At 58.8% G+C, this 20,698-nt stretch overlaps 1 protein-coding gene across 2 annotated transcripts; it reads right to left on the reverse strand.

The window, feature by feature from the left end:
* Positions 1-211: 211 nt before the first annotated feature.
* On the reverse strand, positions 212-8,275 carry RAB37 (RAB37, member RAS oncogene family). Of its 2 annotated transcripts, XM_075110949.1 has the most exons (9): positions 8,116-8,275; positions 6,249-6,359; positions 3,920-3,961; positions 3,725-3,791; positions 3,586-3,638; positions 3,050-3,115; positions 2,258-2,314; positions 1,916-1,992; positions 212-1,808 (listed from the first exon to the last, which is right to left on the reverse strand). In XM_075110949.1, exons 1-9 carry the CDS (start codon positions 8,209-8,211, stop codon positions 1,703-1,705), a joined length of 675 nt encoding a protein of 224 aa, XP_074967050.1. In that variant the 5' UTR covers positions 8,212-8,275; the 3' UTR covers positions 212-1,702. The 2 variants fall into 2 exon arrangements, with proteins under 2 accessions (XP_074967050.1, XP_074967051.1); XM_075110950.1 differs by lacking the exon at positions 6,249-6,359.
* Between the last annotated feature and the right edge of the window lie 12,423 nt (positions 8,276-20,698).

The raw sequence follows: 20,698 nt of genomic DNA on the forward strand, positions 1-20,698 counted from the left end.
GCCATGTTTACTCTTCCCCTCTCACCTTTGGACTGTCTGAAATGTGCAACGAAAGCCCCGGCAGGGAGGAAGGGGCTGTGCTTCCCCCTCCCCATGGCTGTTCCCAGGGCCCCCCCCCAGCCCCGCTGCTCTACAGCCCCCTGGTGCAGCAGCCTCACACATTGCAGACCCGAGGCAGGCATTTCTCACACGATAAAAAAAAACAGGCAGATGCAAAGCCTCAAAAATACTCAGCTTTAATCTGTAAACTTGCAAAGGGAGACCCAGGAGCAGAGCAGAGGTGAAGGAGGCACTGGGGCCAGTGAGAGACAAGCAGCTCAGGTGCAGGGCCAGGGAAGAGGCCGGCAGGGACAGATGCACCAGCCAGTCCCCCACTCCCACGTGCAGCATTGCCATGCCCTCCACAGCTTCCCTTTGCTGATGCAAAGCTTTTCAGCTGCATAACCGAATATTCAGCATCTCATCACCCTATCTAGCACTCGGGGGAGCCGGCAGCGTGCCAGAGGAGTCGGCAGGGCCAGGCTGAGCACATGCAGCAACACCTGAGCCTTGCACCCCGCCAGCGCCCACTGGGCCAACGGAGCAGCGTTTGCTGGCTGAACCATCTCAGGCATCTGCTCTCCACAGAGTGGGTTTCAGCTGCTCTTTGCCAGTGGCAGGAAGAAACTGTAGTATTACATGTGCAGTGGTGGGAGAGAAACGCAGCCCGCCCTGAGAGCTGGCACAGCAGCCCCAGGCCACCGCAGGCACCTCTACCCCACCAGCACCAGCCTGCGTGAGGCCAGAGGTGGTTTTATCTGGAGGAATTGAAAAGAAAAAGGCTTTTCTCATTAAAAAAGTCTCTAATTCCTGTGGCTACAAGTGGGGGGGTGGGGGGAATAAAGGGCTTTTTCCAATTGCCATGTGTGCTGGAAGTGCCCCAAGTGTCACTCGGGTGCTCCCAGGGGAGTTTTATTTCTCATACCAGCTGCGAGGGCAGGGAGCAGGCTTGGCTGGACGCTTCCCGATCTCGGCCCTTCCCTCCAGCAGAGCTGGGACACAACGGGGACATTAACAGGGACATCACTGCCCTCGTGGCGGCAGGAGGATAAAAGCTGACAGCAGCAACCACAGCAGCAAGGAGCCACGGCCGAGCGCGGGCACCGGCTGCACCCGGGTGTGGGGCAGCCTCGGGGGCAGAGCCGGAGCTCCTTGGAGGGAAGCCAGAGGCCGGCAGCACCGGGGACACAGGGGGCTGGATCAGGCCCTTCCAGCCAGGTGAGAGCAGCGTCAAGCAGGGATGGCTGTAGGGGAGGAGAGGGCTGGGGCCTGCCCAAGGGCACATCCATGGCACACACGTGGCCCCTCCAGCCACTCCAAGGGGCCCTCAGCTGGGTGCGGGGCCATATCCTGCATCCTGCTCAGGTCACAGAGGCATCACTGTGGCTCGCTGGCCGGGCTGGCAGTCATCACACCGTGGTTACTCCCTTAGTGGCACACAGTAAGCTCCAGGCATTGTCTTGCAGGGCAGCAGGATCCAGCCCCTGGATCCTGGCACCGGGGCGATGGCTCTCCTCGTGCACGCTCTGCTCCACCGTGTTGCCCCATCTATGCTTGGCTTGTCAGAGCCTGGTTTCCACAGGTGCTCAAGGGCAGGACTGGGTCCCCACTCTGCCTCCTGCCTGCCTGCGTCCCCGGGGCTGCCAGCTCCTCCTGGCCGCTCTCAAGCGAAGGCACAGCAGCTGGATTTCTTCTGCTGCGACTCAATGTAGTCGTGGATCTGGAAGCGGGGCTCGTCTGGCGGCTGCACCGCACGCTGCTTCAGCTCCCTGGGGTGGTGGGGCCACATCACACCCCCTGCCCGCTCCAGTGCCGGTGCAGGAGGCAGTGGGGCTGGGGGGGACACCTCCCTTGCCCGGGTCCCCCAGGTACTCACTTGGCAATGGCCAGGAAGGCCAGCTCCACGTTCATGCCCGTCTTGGCGCTCGTCTCCATAAAAGGCACCCCATACTCCTGCAAGGGCAGCACGGCCCCATCAGCAGACAGCCCCGAATTGCCCTCCTGCCCCATCACATCGTTCCTGTCACCTGGCCAAGGCCTGGGAACAAGGTGCCATCCTCTCCCTGCCTTGCCCCAGGTTTTGTCTGCAAGAACTGCCTGTGCTAGAGACAGGCGCATCTGGGCACCCCTTAGAGGGGATGGCACGGCTGCACGGGGACCCTGAGCGACGTGCAGTTGTCGGGGGGCTGCAGCCGGGTTAGACCTCGGCACGGCTCACCCTGGCCAGTGATGCTCCATCCTCCGTCCTCACAGCCCTCTCGCTGCTCACATCGGCCTGCCAAGGGAAGGAGAGTGTCACCGTGTACCAGGGCCAGCTGGCACCCCGGGGCACCTGGCTAGCAGGCAGTGTGGGGTGGGCAGGGGGACTGCCAGGAACTGGGGGTGTCAGGGACTTGGGAATATCCAGTGCCCAGAGGAGAATCCGGGACCTGTTGAGCATACGGGATCTGGTGGTATCAAGAAGCTGGGGGGGGCATCTGGGACGTGGGGCAACATCCAGTACCTGGGGGCAGCCAGGACCCAGAGGGGCTTCTGGTACCCTGCTGGGCATCGAGCACCCAGCATCATCCAGGATTCAGGAAGCATCCATTCTCAGGGGAAAATCCAGTACCCAGTCAGGCATTGGGCACTAGGCAGCATCTGGGACCCCCAGGGAGAATCTGGGACCTGGTTGGGTATCTGAGACTTGGGGCTACCTGGGATATGGGGGTGCATCCAGGACCTGGGCGGGCATCCCGTACCCAGCAGCATCCCATACTGGGAGCCTCAGCCTCGTGCTGCCCCCACTGGCTGCTGGGGACACTGAGCTCCCCCCTCAGCCCCCCCAAACCTCTGGGTCTGGCTGAGCCTGGAAATCGGCAGAGCCGGGCAGAGGGTACACCCGGCTGGCAGGCAGAGCACCTACCGAGCCCCATCCCTCTACAGCCATAGGGATGGCAAGGCCAGACTGGCACGGCACGGCACGGCACAGCACAGCAAACCGCGGTGTGAAGGGGGACCCTGCACGCACCTTATTGCCCAGCAGCATGATGACCACATCCTTCTGGGCATACTCGTGGATCTCCGTCAGCCAGGCCTGCAAGGCAGTGGGGCTGCGTCGGGGTGAGTGGTACCCCTGCCCCTCTCCTTTCAGCCTGCACCCACACCCCCACACACCCCCCCCCGCAAAGACCAGGAAAACAGCTTTTTTTTTTTTGGCATGGGAACCCTTCCAGCGTCACAGCGGAACAGTCCTGAAAACGCCCCGTCTCCTGGCTACGGCCCAAGCCTACACGTAGTAGCCTACACGTAGTTCACATCCATCCCAAAACGCATTTTCTCCCTCCAGCCATTTACTGTGTCCCTAAACAAAACTCACCCAGCCGTGCAGTGCCCAGCCAGGCGCCCCGGGGATGAGCTCCCAGCTGGCTGGCTCTGGCTGAAACAGCCGGCGCTTGCGTGCAAAACAAGCTTCAAACTGCCCCAAACACCCAGCAAGCCGCAGAGGGCACCCACGACCCCAGTCCTCAGGGAGAAACACGCTCCCGAGCAGCGCAGGGGACTCACACGGATGTTGTCGAAGGACATTTTGCTGGTGATATCGTAGAGCAGGAGCAGGGCTGGAAGGGAAGAGGCAGAGGCATTGGCCCGCTGCAGGGATGTCCTTTGGCTGGTCTCCCCAGTCCCCACCGGACCCCAAACCCACCTTGGGCATCCCTGTAGTAGGCGTGGGTGACGCTGCGGAAACGCTCCTGTCCCGCCGTGTCCCAGATCTGCCAAGAAGCCACCCCAGTGAGCGCAGGGAGGGGAAACCCCCAAGCTGGGGATGCCCCCGCAGCAGTCCAGGGTATTTTTTTCCAGCAGTGTGGCTGGGAATTGCTTACCCCCTCCCAAACCTCACCTGCAACTTCACCTTCACGCCATCCACAGCCACCACTTTGTTCTGCAGAAGAGAAGGAGAACACATTTCTCAGCCCACAGCGCACCTTGGCGCGGGTGCCAGCCGTCCCCAGCGTGGAGCCAGCTCTGCCCTGGCCCCTCAGCTGCTCTCTCCCGGCCGGCGGGATGAAGCCAGGCTGCCTGTGGGGCTGGACGTTGAAGCCTCATTGCTACAAACCGTGGTCCTGCTGGGGTGGTGCGGTGCTGTGCGGTACCTACAGGGACATCCCAGAGCAGCATCCCCTCGTGCCAGGGTGGAAAAGGGCAGAATCAGGCCCTGACGGAGACAGGACAGCAAGATCCCAGCCTGCTTTGGATCCGGTGCCTTGCTCACCTCCTGCAGCCAGCGCCCCTGCCCTGTGGCTCCTCAGTCCCCTAAAGAGCCAGCTAATGAGGCAGGCTGCCCTGCAAAGCCCGGGGACACCGACCTGCTCCGGATCCTGCCACGCAGCCCCGGGCTTGCAGCAGCCCCCACCACATGGCATGGGGAGGTTCAGCAGAGCTGGGGAAGCAGGGAGGGTCTTGCATCGACTCCACGCAAATGTGCGTCTATTAATTACAACTTGGCCCGCTTTTATTTTTGCCCACCATAAAGCCCTCATTCTTCTGCCAGGATTCCTGTGCTCCATGGGCTGAAGGAACCACCGCTGCACTGAAAATTTGGGCTATTTAGAATCACAGAATCATTAAGGTTATAAAAGACCTTTAAAACCATCAAGTCCAACGCCCAACCCAACACGCCCCGGCCTCCTAAATATTGCCCTGAAGTGCCACGTCTACATGTTATTTGAACACCCCCAGGGACGGTGACTCCCCCACCTCTCTGGGCAGCCTGTTCCAATGCCTAACCATTCTTGCAGTGAAGAAATTTTTCCTAACATCCAATCTAAACCTCCTGGGTGTCCAGCTCTGGCTTCCTTGGTAGTGCTTGGCCCTTAAAGGTGGTTGCACACACTGAGCTGGTGGGTTGCAGGTAGCACATCACTTTATCCAGCATGGCAGGAGGAAATCTCCCAGGTTTGCAGCCAGGCACTGGGGCCGCTGGACCCTGCAGCCAGGCTGGGACTGGGGAAGAGAAGCAGCGTTTGGAGGCGAGCGGGGAAGGCAGTTATCAGAGACGGCTTAAGCAACCCCTGTACCCATCTCAGAAGTGCAGGGACTTCTCCCGAGAGGCCCGAGTAAAAAGCAGGAGTTACCAAAGGCCTATTTTAAGACTCTTGAAGAATTGTACTTGGAGGGATGATTCTGGAAAGAAAAGACCCCTATAAATAATTTAGTTGCCTGGAATTGTTTGAAATGGAAATTCAGCCCATGTGGAGATGATAAAAGTTAAGAAAATGGGCTGAACAAAAAAAACATGTGCCCTAGGAGACACTGGAAATTGCCTACCAGTAGCAAGCCGCGAGCTGCTGGAGGGGATGCTTGCACGAGGCAGAGCAGGTACCTACGGTAAGCTGGCAACACCCCCTGGGGCCACTGGTGCTGAGCCCAGCAGTGGGACACAGCAGGTTTTCCTTCTTTCATGACTTTATTGGAAGGACAGGCTACGAGACCCCTCCAAAGCAAATCCACAGCCCTCTCCCACTGGACCCCGCTCACCCACCCCCACAAACGCCCCCTGCAAGCCAAGAGCAGCCCGGGGAAGCAAAGGCAACGGAAAACGAGAGCAGCTGCAGCTGCAAAGGCAGAGGCAGAGGAAGCACCGACCGCACTTGACACGTGTCAGCAGCCTCGGGCAGAGCCTTACCAGGGGACATCCCCTGTGACTTCCAGCCTGCTGAAACACCGCTCAAGCCTGTGCTGCAAACAGCTCTGCCTGCCTATGCATCCCCAGGGAGACCCTGCAGCTGAAATTTGGTGAACAGAGAGCAGCAGGAGGGTTTAAAAGGGATCCGATGACCTTAACAACTCCTCGGCAGCCAACTTCAGCCCTTTCAAGGCACAAAATTACAGCCACCAGCCTGTGTCCCTGACAGCTGTTGGCCTCAGCCCGGCCAGTGGAGTGTGCTGGCTGCCCGCTGCAGACCCCCAACCCATGCACCCGGCCGGGATGGGCTGAACTGAGGCTTTTTGCTGATTTAAAGGCAAGAGGTGACGGTCCCAGCAGGCTTTTCCATCTGTTACTGCTCTCCCAGGGAGAGGTGGAAGGGTTTCAGAAAGCACCTGCAGCCAGGTAGGAGATAATTTGGGGTGCAGAGTCTGGAAAACCCCCATCCCCCCTTCCCAGTGCCCCATCCTGGCCGATGTGCGGATCAGGGGAGGCGAGGGGCTGGCAGCTGTGGTGGTCTCACCCGGAAGTCTATGCCCACGGTGGCTATGAACGTCCCGGAGAGAAAGGCCCCGTCTTTGAACTGGAGCAGGAAACAGGTTTTCCCCACGCCCGAGTCTCCAAGTAACATCACCTGCAAATGGGCGCAGGGAGAGGTGTCAGCGGGAAGGGGAGGGGGCAGCATCCCTGGGTGGTGCTGAGCCCCCCCCCACCCCCTTGTGTCCCTCCGTTTCTTTCCCCAGGGCTGATCCTGCCACATCTGGGGAGCCCTGTGAGAGCTGGGGGTGGGATGGGATCCCCAAGGGCACAGCCAAGTGATGCCCCAGGACAGCAGAGCAGACCCCAGCCACAGAAGAGGGGGAGAGCAGAAAAGGAGAGCTGGTGGCAAGGCAGGTACCACAGCAAGAAGGGATGTCTCCTGGCCAGCCCATGGCTGCCTCCCAACCCAGGAGAACTGGCCACAGCTCCCAGACACGAGAAGCCACCTCTGCCTCAGGCCTGGGTGCGCCCGGCCCAAGGGCTGATGTGTGGCTGAGGCAAACCCCGCTGTGTCTGGGACTCTCGCCCTGTTGGTGCCCAGGGCCCTGCCTGACGCAGACACCAAAGCAAACATGGTGCCTTTTCCCCTCCTGCTAAACAAACAGGCTCGGCCTGGGCTCCCCAGCTGCTCTGGCACTGCTGGATCCGGGCAGGCAGCAGCCTGATGGTCTCAGTAAGTACAGCCTTACCTGACACCCAGATGCTGTGCTCTCCCTGCTGGCTGGCAGCAGCCCTTTCCTGCCCAGCAATCATTCCCCTGACACTGACTGCATCTATCCCCTGCTTAAAAACAGCAGTGAGCAGGACTCCCTCCATCCCCGCAACCCCACCCTGCCAGGACGCCGGAGCCTGCAAAGCAAACCCACGCAGCCCTGCTGCCCCCAGGCCGGGCGTATGCAGTGAGTGGTGCCCACCCTGGGTAGGGACAGCACAGCAAACACCCTGCGGACCGGCACAGCAGAGCTGGGGGCTGGAAGTGCTCTCTCTGTCTCCTGCCAATCCACTTTGCTTGTCAAATCCTTCCCTGGGAGACCCCTGCCCAGCCCAGGCTGGGAACACCCCCAGTTCTGCCACCACCTCGCTCCAGATCCAGCTGGCAACTGATTTCCTCCCTCTAACACAAAAACCTCCCTCCACTATCAGCCCGTGAAAGGACTCAGAGCAGAGAGGATAAAGGCGAAGGAATAAAAGCAGTTTAGGGAAGGTGGAAGCCTGTGGGACCGCTCTGGGAGCCGGCTCAGCGAGGCAGCGGGAGGTCTCAGGACTGGCACGGCCAGCGCTGGGCACAGCCTGAGGCTGCATATTAAATCTTTTGGGTAAAAGGTTCACCCAGCCCATGCCTCCCCAGCGCCGTCGGGAAGAGCAGGGCGCTTCCCTGGGGCAGCCCTCGGCTGAGCTCGGGAAAAGGGGGACACTCGGCGAGGAGGGTTCCCACCCCGATATTTAGCACGGGCGCAGGGGCTTTTGCAGTGCGGGGGGCTGCGGGGTGCGTGCGGACCCCTGGGCTGGGAAACACCCGGGCCACAGACCTCCCCCCGCCCCCGGGCAGGGACCCTCTGTCTCCACCTCCCGGGGAGGGGCCCCCATGCCCACATCTGCCAGATCTGGGACCTCCCCGGGGCGGGGGGGGCAGAGCTGGTGGGGCTCAGCTGGGGCCACCCCCGCCTTCCCCTTCCCCGGCCCGCAGCCGCTTCCTGGGCGCGATCGCGGCAGCGGAGGAAGCGGGCGGCCCCCGGGACCCCCCTGGACCCCTCCCAGTCTCCCCCGGACCGGGCTGCAAGCCTCAACCTCCACCCGCGGGGGATCCATCCCTGCTGCCCCCCCAACCCGCACCCCGCGCCGCCTCCCACCTTGCCGGCGAGCTCGTAGTCCCGGGGCAGCGCCGGGAGGGTCCCGCTCCCCGCCGGGGGGTCCCCACTCCCCGCCGCCCCGCCGGGGCCGCTCATGGTGCGTCCGAGCGGAGCCAACGAGCCCCGGCGCCGCAGCGGGAGCCGCGGCCCCACCCGACCCAGCCCGGCCCGCCTTCCTCCTCCTCTTCCTCCTCCTCCCCCCCAGCCCAATGCCACCCCCCAAGGCTGTGCCCCGGCCGCCTCCCTGGCCCGTCTGGCCCGGGATGAGGAAGAGGAGGCTCAAGGCTGGAATCCTGCCCCCCTGCACCCCCACACCCGGGACCACGGGGTGCTTGGGTTTACCGGGGGAGCTTGGCGGCACCGGATTGGGGTCAGAGCCCTGCCATGTCCCTCCGGGCACATGGATGGGGAGAGGAGGAACCGCTCACCCCACAAATGAACATCCCCCCCGTCCCCCACAGGGTGTGGGGATGGAGACCCGGTGCTGCCAAATCACCCCCACCATGCCAGTTTGGTGGGGATGGCAGCTCCTGCTCCCACCCCACCAGCCTCCTGAGGGTTGGGGGTTCGCCCTGTCTGCTGCAGCCCCACCATCTGCTGAGCTGGGCCCTGGGTTAGTACCAAGGCGCAGCAAAGCTGGGAGGAAACCAGAAGCAGCGGCCGTTAGCCGGAAGCCACACGCTGCGGCGAGCCGGTTCAGCGGCGCCTGCGTCTCGGCTGGGACGGCTGCCGGGGCTCCCGCTCCTCCGGCTGCTCACAGTCCCCAGCACCCTACGCCGCCCGTTGGGGCCTGGCTCATAGCGCACTTCATTTGGGAAAAGCCCAAGTGTGGGAACGTGGGAGAAGTCCCGGGAGAGAGTCAGGGATGTTGCGTTACCCAAAAACCCACTCCACAAAACCCCTTCCAGGTCCAGCACTATGGCTGCCCAGGGTCTTCAGGCTTACAGGCACCACTTCATGGAGAGGAGCCTTCAGCCCCCTCTGATTTATGTTCCCCCAGATACCCAGCCCGTCTCCCCCATGTCAGGGCTACTCTCAGTGCGAAACCCCCCAGCCCTGCTCACGCTGCTGGGATTCAGGTGTGTGGGATGCCAGTGCAGAGCCGTGCCCTCGCCGCCCTCCAGGCAAAGGCCACGCACGGCTGCAGGAGGTCTGATGGCAGAGATGCCCTCTGTGACGGCACCCGCCTCCGCGCCTTCCCCGGCTGCTGGCTCCTGCTCCAGCCAAGCCTTCCTCTGCCCCTCGGGAAAGGGAACCTGTATTTCCAGTCCCATAACTATTCTCAGACCCAGCTGGGGGATTTATAGTTTATATATGCTCTTTGGCCAGGAAAGTGTCCAGAGCTGAAGGCTGGAGGCACTTGGAGCTCCTGGAAGTAGCTGAGCTCCCCTGCAGCTTGCTGGAAGCAGCTCTGGAAGGGTACAGCAAACAGTGCCGGTACTCACACAGTTGCCTAGGCAGGAAAAACGCCTGGCTGAGCATCACCTCCACACTCTGTCATTTGCTGCAGAAGAAACAAGGCAGCTGGGAGCCAGCAAAGGTTGGGAGCACAGCTGAGCCTCCTCTGCCTGCTGAGCACCACCCAAAGGGGCACCCTTGGCTGCTTGGCCCCAGACCCCCCCCCGCTGGTACCACATGTTTCCCTGCTCCTTGGCCTGGACTAGAGACAAAATCCCCGTGGTAATGGTAATAGCCTCCTCATGAGTAATAGCCATCCCATGGGTAACAGCCTTGCCACGGATGCTGGAGGGATGCCGGCCTCGCTGTGCGGTGAGGTCCCAAGTGCTGTCTCTGTCCTGGGCTCCCCGGGGGGAGGGGACACACTCATCAGAGCTGCTCATCATCCCCACGGCAGCTCTGCAAATAGCACTGGACGGCAGCAGAGTGCTTCTCCCAGGCTCTGCCACCGTCTGCCAGGCTTCTTGTGAGGGGCCCCAGGCCGCGCAGGCAGGATGCAGGCTGACTTCTCCCCGGTACAGCAGGGCTCCAAAGGCACTTTCTGGGTGCGATGGAAGAGGTTGTGCTCAGGCATAGCCTCACTGAGGGTTTTGGGACATGAAGCCTCATCCATCCTCCATCCCCCCAGCAGCCTGAAGCGTGCCTGCCCCTGCTTGCCAGCAAGCTCAGTGCCAAACCAGGCCCCTCATCCAGCAGCACCAAATCAAATCATCCCAATTCTTCGTGCTTAACATCACTTAGAATCATAGATTATGACTACCCAAATAAAACTGCTCCCCAAGGGCGAGCGAGGTTGCACAGACCAGGGACCAGGGATTGGGCTCTTACCGTAAACCCAATGCCCACGGTGGCGGAGAAGGAGCCAGGAATGAATTTGCCCTGGTCAAACTGGACCAGCAGAGATGTCTTCCCCACACCGCTGTCTCCAACCAGTATCGTCTGCAAAGACCAGGTAAAGAGGCGTCAGCACACGGGAGCAGGTGAAGCCTGAGCCTGCAGGCATGGCTTGCAGCTGGGGGCCAGGTGTTTGGGGAGGGGGTGCCGGGATGATGTGGCAGTGAAGGCAGCAGGATCGGGAGGGACCAGCCCAGCCCCAGCCCATGGCAAAACCCTAAGCCCCGTGGCACAGCTCCACTGCACAGCCCCACTCGGCAGCAGGTTGTCCCCATGGGCTGCTGGGTGCCAGCATCACAGCCAGATGGCTCGTCCCTCTGTGCCCTGTCCTTCGCTGTCACCTGTGGTCCTGCCACCTGCCTGGGGAGGAATTTCCACCCCTCTGATCATCTCTGTAATAAATGCAATATGCCCTGGGCTGAGCTTCAGGCACGAGCCCCACTATGCCCTCTCCAAGTGCAGAGATGTGGAAAAGAAAGCGAAGTGCAGCCCATCACGGAGAGCAAGCAGCAGAGATGCTCCTGCCCCAGCTGGGGAAGCTGCCACGCAGAGGCAGCCTTGGCTTGCACAGCTTTGGTGGAAAACCTCTTTGGGAGGACTTTGGTGGTGCGGGATTAGGCCCAAAACCATTTAATAAGAGACCATCTCCCACAGCTGCTGCACACAGCCACTGCCACAGCCACGCCGTCTCTCTGGGGCTCTGAGCTGCCTTCAAGCTGCATTAACTCTGTGTATCCGCAACTCTCCCCACCCAGCAGGATGCTGGGTTTGAAGTCACAGAGCCTCTCTGCCTCTCCAGCCCTCCATGGGAAGCCCCAGGGCTCTCCCACAGGGAGAAAAGCTTGCTTGTCCCCAAGCAGAAGGGACGAGGGAGCTGTGCGGGTGTTGAAGCTGGGGCATTGCCATCACCTCCCGAGCAGCTCCCAAGCTGCCAGCCTGTGGCCATGGTACCCACACCACATCCCTGGGGAGCCCGTCCTCCCTTCTGCTACTGCCTGTGTTCCTCCAAATCCCCAGCCTAAGGGAGACCAACAGTGCAAATGCAAACCCCTCCCTCCCCTCTCTGCCGGTATCTGGGTTTTGTTGGCAGAACCACCGGTACAAACATTCCCATCCTTTCAGGAAACTGAGGCACTTCCAACCCTTTTGCAGGGACACAACTTAAAATAAACACTCTGCTAACTGACTTCTTGCTCAGAAGTGGTTTTGGCTCTGTCTTTCAGGGCACGGGTGTTCCTGTAGCTCTGACAAGCACCGAGACAGCCCTGTCACCACCGGTGACGCTCCCTACCACCCCTGAGCCAGCAACACACTGGGGCTGAACCTCCCCACAGCCCTGACCTGTGCTGCATTCACTGCATTTGTTGCTTCCCCCCTCGATTTGCGTTTAGTCCAATGCAGCTCCAGCAGCCCTGCTCCATCCTGGGGCAGCACCCTTTCTTCCCACCCCAGGTGACATCGCAAAGGTCACTCTTTGCCTGCTGAGCAGGAGCTGTTGCTTCAGCATCTTCCCAACAGCCAGGGAGCCGCTCCCTCCATCACGTCCCCTGCACCGAGGGGCCCTGCGGTGGGACCCAGCCTGGCACCACTTCAGGCACTGCGCGGACCCCCTCATGAAGTGCAGGGCAGATGAGCACGGACAAATGTGTTTAATCAAGTGCCTGGAGAACCTGGGCAGATCAAGGCGTGATTTTGTGCCCTGACACGCCATGAGGGAACCAGCCACATGCCACAGCACCCAGTCCTGAGGTTCCTGCACCCCACAGACCCCAACAGAGTGGGCTGAAACCAACAGCCAACAAGCTTCAGGATCACAAATGAAGCAGGAACGTGGACTGGCAGGAGACCAGCATCCTGCCTTGCATAAATCACTGCCCCACAACCTGCCTGGAGCCTGTTAACACTGGTACGCTTCAGTGAAATGCTCACTTTGGTGAACCAGCATTTTCCCTCAGAAAAAAACATCCCAAACCCCAGATATCTCCTGGGAGAAGCCTGACCTGCTGAGCAGAGCTGTTGGCAGGAGGAAGCCCTGCACCTCTGCCAGATACGTGCTGCTACACAGACCTATATGCTGAGAGGCAGCAAGCTGCAGCCAGATCTGGAGCAGCCAGAGATTTCTCCCTCCTCCCGAACCAGAGGTTGGGCTGTTTGCGGGTCACTTGTACATTCAGAGCAGCCTCGCAGGCTGGGAGCCTGCACAGGAGCTGGGGGGATATTGGCAGGCAGAAATCTCTGGGTGAGGCCCTTGCACATGGGTCAGAAGAGCTGGGTCGCTCCTTTCCCTAGGGGGAAATTCCCTCCCCGAGCCCCCCTTGGCTTTGCCCTGGGGCCCAGACACGTTCTCCGTGCAGAGAGCAGGATCTGCCCTGGAGCAGCCATGTAGGAAAACACCCCAGGGGTTTATTACTGTGGGGATTTTGCACCCCAGCACTGCATTTTTTGGTGCTACGCACTATTCCCAGGTGAAATACTGGTGCTGGGAGGTGCAACAGACCAGCTGCACCCTGCAGCACTGTCTTTAGGAGCACTTAATGCAGAGAACAGCATTAATTATGGAGGGAGGGAAGCTGGTGAAATGAGCACCAGAAAGCCTCCAGAGGCCAGGATTTACAGAGATCAAGTATAAAAGGCAGACTCCCCTATCAATAATTTAATTGGGATTTATAATAGAGACAACTCATGAATTGCTTCATGACTTAATAATAGTAAAAGTTGGCCTGAATCAGCCAAGAGATTTTCCTAATGATCTTAGGAAAAGCTTATGGGCTCTGTGGAGGTACAGCACAGTAGAAATCACTGTGGCCTTCCCCACCGTGGAATAAACATAAAAGAAGCCACTGTGGAGTGGATGTGGCTAGCCAGCTGCTGAAAGCTCAGGTTGGACATGCTTGAGTCATGATAGCAAGAAGCCTCCCAGCAACAAACCTCCATACCAGCCCTGCCTCTTGCCAGCATCCTTGGCCACAGCCTGGCCTCCCCAGCACCCCCTCAGCCCCCCAGGTATTCCCAAGGGTTTATTTTTTGGCCTGGAAAACTTTGGTAAAAAGTTTCAAGATTCCTTTTGGTGCTGCATTTCCTCTCCACATGGTGGTGTGGGGATGAAGCGGTGCTTTGCTGGGTGCATGCACAGACAGGCTGGCCAAGGCATAGAGGGAAACATGGCCAAGGCCAGGAGAGCCGCTCGGTGACAGTCCCAAAGCACCGCTCCTAAGCCCCAGAGCGATCAAAGCAATTCCTGTTTCCAGCTAAAGGAGATGATTTCCACTGGGTGGGCAGAGGTAACTTCACTTCCCCACCACCCCACAGCTCACCTGCTCCACGGCCCCAGCAGAAAAGCAGGCACAGCTTGAAACACACTGCCGAGCAGACCTGTCTGCATTAGGGAAAGGGTAAATATCCCTCCTCACACCTCATATTAGGGGTTTGGGGCTAACTGAGACCTAGACAAATCATCTCCCTTCAAAAGTTCTGCTGGCTTGGTGTAGGTTGCAGAGACAAGGCAGAGCGATGGGGCAGCGAGGGCAAACCCACGCAGATCTCCCCTACCCATGTCAGCAGCCAGTGAGCAAGGAGATATTTTGGTCTAACTTGTCTAGGTAAGAGAAGATCTGCGTGGCTGTCAAGGCAGCATAGGGAGGTGATTGCCGCATTTCCAATGCCAGCCAAGCGGGAGGAGATCTGAGATAGCACATATGGGTTGAGGTTATCTTCCCAGTTCATTTCTAAGCTTTATCATGCAGTAGCTGGACCTGAGCTAAATGTAGCTAGTAGAAGCCTGACAGGGTAAAACCCCAGTCCTGAGACAGAGGAGGGGGAGAAGTGCCCCCCAGTGGCTCTTCGTCTGCTCTCAGAGAGTTGCTGAAGTCCCAAAGTTTTTCTCCCAGATCAGCAGGATTTGTAACAACAAATTGTGGCAATTGTGCACGTGCACCCCAGCACAGCTGCCTGCAGAGCTCAGCCAGGATGAGACACTGGGTTAGGTCTGCGAGCAAAGCTGTGGCTGCTTTCAGCTCTTCACCACCCCACTCCCACGGTCTCTCAGGGATGCATTACTGAGACTTATTTTTACCCGCTCTATATATGAAATTGTGCTACCTCTCTCCTGTTCCAGACAGTGCTCCAGGGCAATTTAGATGCTGCTGGATGCTGCCTCAAGCTGTCCTGTGCCACAGGGACACCTCAGAACTGTCCCCACCCTGCCTAGGTGCTATTTTACCATGGCCAAGCCCCTTACACTAGCTCAAGCCAGAGCCCGGGGCCCTCTGCCAGCCCTGCTGGGCCCTTGCCCCGGCAGAGGCTGTATTTCAGCCCTGTAGACATAAGCTCTAGGGTGGCACATCAAACAAAAGCTGGCTCAGATCATGCAGGGGATCCCTGTTTGCAAAACCCCTGCTAGCGGTTTGAATCAGCCACAGCCCTGGGGCACATCCGTCTCCCCCAGGAGGGATGGTACTGGGGCTTGTGCCAGCTACATGGATCCAAGCATCCAATGGGTGGAAGAACGATTTGGCAATGGGTCAAATCACCTGAAAGCACAATTTGTCATTTTGTGCCAAGTGAAACTTTTCTGGAACAGCCCAGAATAAACCTCTGCTGTTCCTGCTTTGATTTGGTCCTAATCTGTTTCTTCCGCAGGCCTGGGTTTAGCCACCAACCAGAAATCACTTAACCTTTGCCTCCAGAGTACAAAGCTCCCTCGGGGTTTCTCAGCACATCTGAAATGTGATTCCTTGCTCAGAAACATGATCTAGTGAGATATTTGCTGCCTCACGTCCCTGGATTGAAAGCATACTTGTTTCTGCTTGATAAGCAACCCAGCCAGGAACAGCAGCAAAATACCAAGGGAAAGAGCAGACAACATGGGGCTGGGATGGTTACTTGCCTGGGCAGCTTTTCTGCCCAGAGACTCGTTTCCACCAATGTTATTCCTTTACTGCAGCAGCTCGTTGCTGGAGAAGAGAGAGTTAAGGCTTTGCAAAGAACCAAAGTTTCTTGAGTCATCCCTGGAGGCATGTCCTACGTACTCGCTGTACAACAGAAATGAGAGCTGCTAGTAATTGATATTTTCCTGCTAATCAAGGGCTGGGCACATTGCCCTGAGTAAAGCAGGATATAGAATAGACCGGGATTTGCGAAGAGGGATCCACAGATCCCTGGCCCTTTCCCCTGCCCTGCCCCACCCCTGCTTTTCCCCTCCTCCCGAGGGGTGTCAGTCACTGGGGACTGCAGAAAAGCAGCATGAGGACAGCAAGAAGGAGAGATGGGTGGGCCTGGCAGAGATCAGCATCTCCTCCATGTCTCCTGAAGTTGCTGGGCAGTGTCTGACTACAAGGAGCAAAAGCGCTGCTCCAGCAGAGCCTGCAGCAGAGCCTGAGCCCCCAAGGTCTTTTGGGGACAGCAGCAGCCGTGTCCACCCTCCGTGCAATGTGGAGTTACAAAACGCAGTCCCAGGGACCCCACAGAAAAGAAGGATTTTAAAGCAAGGAGGGCAGGGATGGACATCTCTTGGGACACTGCTATTTCACAGCAGGGAAGTCCTTTCTCCTTAGGCTGTCACTGGCAAACAGAGCCCTGTGGTGCAGCTCCCCCTGACCCCCTGGAGTATGCACAAGACAGCGGGAGCGGCTGAATGCCGGCCGCGGGCCTGGCCTCTTTCCAGCACTCGTGCTCTCTTTGCTTTTGAAACAGGCCCGATCCTGCCACCCTACCCCGCCCCACCGTCACCCGGGAGGTGGCAGGGACCAGGACCAAGCCACCCAGGTTGCCCAGCCCCCGCCTCCGCGCCAGGGAAGAGCTGCAGCCATATCCCACCCACCCCACCCCACCGGGATGTGGGGTGGGTGATGGACCCCACTGGAAGAAGAGGAGCGAGAAGGGAAGAGAGACAGGGTACGCCAGGGAGGTCCATGCAGGCGCCCTGCCCTGGCGGTTGCTCTCACCCTACCCCAGCACCCCCCACCCCGTCCACTTTGCAGCCCCCCTCCCCTCCGCTGCCCCAGCCCTACCTTGTGCAGCAGGGCCTCGTTGTAGCCAGCCCCCCCCGAGCCGGCGGCGCGGGCCTCCATGGCCGGGGTGCATGGGCCGGCTGCGGGGGGGCCGGGACGCTCCTGCAGCACCGCGGACAGCGCCCGCCCAGCCTTCAGCACCGCGGACAGCGCCCGGCTCGACTCCGCTCGGCCCCGTTAGTTCCGGTCTGGCTCCGCAGGGGTCCCGGTTCGGCCCGGCCCGGTTCAGCACAGCCGGGCTGGGTTCGGCCCCTTCGGGTTCTGTTCGGTGCAGCCTGGTTCAGCACAGCACGGCTCGGTTCGGCTCGGTCCGAGCCCTCGCAGGACAGCGAAGCTGTCCCCGGCTCCTCGCCGCCGCCGTGCCCGCCCCGGGAAGGGGGGGCGGAAGGGGGGCCGGTCCTGCCCGGGGGAGGGGAGGCCGTGGGAGCTCCCCTCCGCGCAGGCAGGACCCGCGGCAGTTTCCACAGAACTACTGGTCCCTCTCCAGCCCCACCCCCCATCTCATCTCCGTCCGCCGTGACAGAGCCCCCCCACCGCTCCACCTCCCCCCCCCCCCCCCCGCCCCGCCCAAGACCGGCTCTGCAAAGCGCCCGGGGCTCCCTGCCCTCTCTACCGGTAAATGCTGCCCTTCCTCCCTCCTCTGCGGGAGGTGCCCCCGGGGCAGGAGCAGGCGGGGCTGGAAGGCAGCCCTGGGCAGAGAGGTTTCACGCTACCGTCTCTGATCAGTCACCAAGCTGAGAGTGCAAAGCTGGGTCCGCCACACTACTTGAGCCCTGCTTCACCCCCAGATCGTTGGCATCCACCTTGGGGAGCCCCACGCCTGCACCAGGACTACTCCGGCTGACACCCCCACAGCTGTCAGCCCATACAGCTGTTGGGCATCCACGGGCAGTGGCAAAACACAGACCTGTGTGGACACCAGGGTTAGCCCTGCGTCACCCCAGGAAGAGGCAGCAGCTTGAGCTAACCAGGCCATTTCAGCTTCTTTATGAAACTGGTGCCAGCCTGAGCCTACCCCGGCAGCTCCCTTTGGAAACCCACTGCATCCACAGAGCCCAGGCAGGAGCCTGCTTGGAGCGAAAAACAAAACATATTTAGAAACAGGAGGAATCTGTGCCTAAACACGGAGGTGACAGTCAATATCTCATTGAGATACTTTTATTTACAACTCCCTTCAGAGCAATCTAGTGCTGTCAATTAGACTGGAAATAAATTAATCTTTACTGAGAAGTTTATTTAAGAGAGACTCTCTGGTTCTCCCCTTCCAGATCAGCAGACGGCCCCAAGCCAGAGGAACAGACTATGTTTCCAAGAACCATCTGCACCCGTCCGATTGCTGTTTGACTGCCTGGGCCTGACGTTGCTAATTATATCTGCCCATTATTGCCTCTGACAGCAGAGATGGTTCTGCCGGGTCATATGATCAGTCTTGGCAACAACAGCCAGAAAAGATGAAAAACAACCCAGAGGCCAAGAAGCTAAATGCAGGTCGGACACAGACCACCCTGCAGGCAGACCAATCCGTTGGTCTCAAGCACTGGAAGATGATCAACAGCACAAAAATAAACAGTATCACGAACGGATAATTTATCAGTGGTGAGGCCAGCATCATGGTTCAACATAGCGCACATACCCCACACCAGGTAGGGTCAGGAAGATGAGAACAACAAAACTCAGGGGGACTTCAATGAAGCCATGGCAACTCTGTCCGCTTAAATACACCAAGAACTTGGCAAAAAGCCTTCTCATGGGTGTTCCAGTGCCATATCAGCCCCTTGAGGATAGAGACCTCATGCTAACATGTCTCAGGTGTGTGCTCAGCCTTCCCCTGCCCCAGCACCCATGCAGAGCAGGGGTACTGCCCCAGTCCGAGCTGCCTGCTGGGTCACACAGACCCCAGAGACCCAGACCTACCACAGGCACCCTGCGGCTCCACCCTGGGCACCCAAGCTGTGCTGGTGCTCAGACAAACCTCTCCCAGGGGGTGGGGTGAACTTAGCCCTCAGTGAAGAGGAGAGGAAGCCCCCAATACACCACTGGGTCCAAGACTCCAGCCCTACTTACCTCTGGAAGGGGACTCCTGGCACCCTCCTGCTGCCGGAGGGGCTCTGAGGGCATCCTCTGACCCACCTCAACTCCAGCAATATTTGTCTCCCTTGTCTGAGTTGCAGAGGAAAGCGGCAAGGAGCTGCTGCTGAGCAAGAGCCTGGCCGGGAGGAAGGAAAGCCTTGTAAGGCCAAGTTCTTCTTTCCTACTGCAGGCACTGGCGTTACACCAGAGACACATTTAGCCCTGTGGGTTTAACAGTGCTCAGGAGGTCGGCAGGTTTCCTACCTATCATGATATTGCCAAGTGTAACGTAGCCTAATGAGACAACACAGATTGCTGGCAAAACACAGGCACTGGCACAACCTGGCACGGCTCCAAGGGCTTTATAGCACTTTATGGCTCTGGGGTCTGGACCCAATACAGATAAGTGTTATCAGTAGCTTGATGGGAGCCCTGCAGCCTGACACCTGCATCACCCTCCTCCCCTCACACACCAATAAATCTCTCCCCACCATTCAAAGCAAACCAGTCGCTCTCCCAGCCTCCCCCAGACCCCAGCAGAGGTTTCTGGGAGCCAGAGAGCAGTTTATAGCCCCCAGCAAGCCCTGACCAGATGACCTCAGTGCCGAGCAATGAAATCAGAGGCAACGACCTGCAAATGGCAGGAATGATTTCAAATAAACTTGCAATTTAGACCCATTGTTTGATCTGGTGTGCTGGTAGACTGTGTGCCTGATAGCTTAATTACTTGTCTATTTGCCTTGGGAAGAAGTACAGCTGTAGCAGTGGAGGATTTACAGCCAGCTCAGGAGTTTCTAATCCACTGTCCCCCTTGCCCGGTCCTGCTCATTGTCCGCTGCCCAACACCAATAACCAGCTGTAATATGTCCCTGATCTGCCCTTACAACACTTTTTGGGGGAGACCTGAGACCTGCCAAACTCATTCCTTCCCTATGAACTAGGGAGGAGCCAGAATTTCATCCTTTGAATCTGTTGAATTTTGCTTTCTTAATTCCACTGTGATAACTAACCCCTGCCTTAACCCTTTCTGGCTGAGGAGTCCAGCCTAAGGCACAGCCCGGGGTAAATCCTCCACCATCACAAAGTCTGCAAGGATTTCTCTCTCTTAGTAGCTTTGCTAAGTCAGGAGATCTGGGAATGATCTGGGTTTATCTTGGTTATCGGAGATGGCAGCAAAAGGAGAGATCAGACAGTGCATGCTCAATCAGCCATCACTAAAGGAGCTGCGTTAGCAATTACCGTATTCAGCCTTATCTCCTAAAGACAATTTCCTCAAAGTTGCTAAAGCTGCCTATGAAAGCACAGCCTGAAACACCCAGATTATTTTTCAAAGGTCCTAGATTAAATAACAGAATCAGGGGTTGGAAATGTCATTGAAGCCCAGGGCAGAGGAGGACTCTGGAAAGGCTCAGCTGTGGCAGCAGGTAGTAAGGTGGGATGGGAGCAGGGGAGGACCTGCTGGTGTGGGGCCCCGCACTGAGGGGTGTACACACTGATTGATTCAGTTGCTACTGCCTCCCATGGGGGCTTTGAGCCTCTTTGTTAAGGCCACCACCAGAGACTAAACCCTGACCCAGAATCTCACCAGAGCGGGGGCAAATGCAGCATCCGATCGTGTCGCTCCATGTCCCGTCGCTGCTGGGCTGGGGCTGGGAATGGCTGCCCACAGGCAGGCGCTGGGCAGCGGCTGCAGGAGCACAGGTGTCAGCTCCTCTCCTGCAGCCGTGATCCCATCCCCAGCCATCGCTCTGCCGCTGCCAGGGCCGCTTTGCTCACTGACATGGCTACTGAGCCGCACGCGAGTGCTTGCTCCAGCACTAAGTGTGGCTGAGACACAAAGGTGAACTGATTTGTTCCTGTCGGGATGCATCACTGGGACTCCTGAGAAGTGTTTCAGCAATGCTTCTTCTCTTACAGAATAGCCTTGCCTTGCATTTCCCAAGCCACTTGCTGCTGAAAGAATCACAGAATGTTGGGGGTTGGAAGGGACCTCTGGAGATCATCTCATCCAACCCGCTGCTTGAGCAGGTACACGTAGAGCAGGGGGCACAGGAACGCATCCAGGTGGAGATACGGAGAGAGGAAAGGAGGTCTTGGTGCAAGAGCAGGGCAGGACCCAGCCCTGGCAAAGAGGACCCGGCTCTGCCCATCAT

Source organism: Phalacrocorax aristotelis, chromosome 16 (assembly GCF_949628215.1).
Source record: "Phalacrocorax aristotelis chromosome 16, bGulAri2.1, whole genome shotgun sequence".
Lineage (NCBI taxonomy): Eukaryota > Metazoa > Chordata > Aves > Suliformes > Phalacrocoracidae > Phalacrocorax > Phalacrocorax aristotelis.

What these genes read in the sequence shown, in the direction of transcription:
- RAB37 (XM_075110949.1), bottom strand. Translation starts at nt 8,211, where the DNA reads ATGAGCGGCCCCGGCGGGGCGGCGGGGAGTGGGGACCCCCCGGCGGGG. An exon ending in ACTACGAGCTCGCCGGCAAG is followed by an intron (nt 6,360 to 8,115) that starts GTGGGAGGCGGC and finishes GCCCATTTGCAG; the next exon opens with GTGATGTTACTTGGAGACTC. An exon ending in GCCTTCCTGGCCATTGCCAA is followed by an intron (nt 1,809 to 1,915) that starts GTGAGTACCTGG and finishes CCACCACCCCAG; the next exon opens with GGAGCTGAAGCAGCGTGCGG.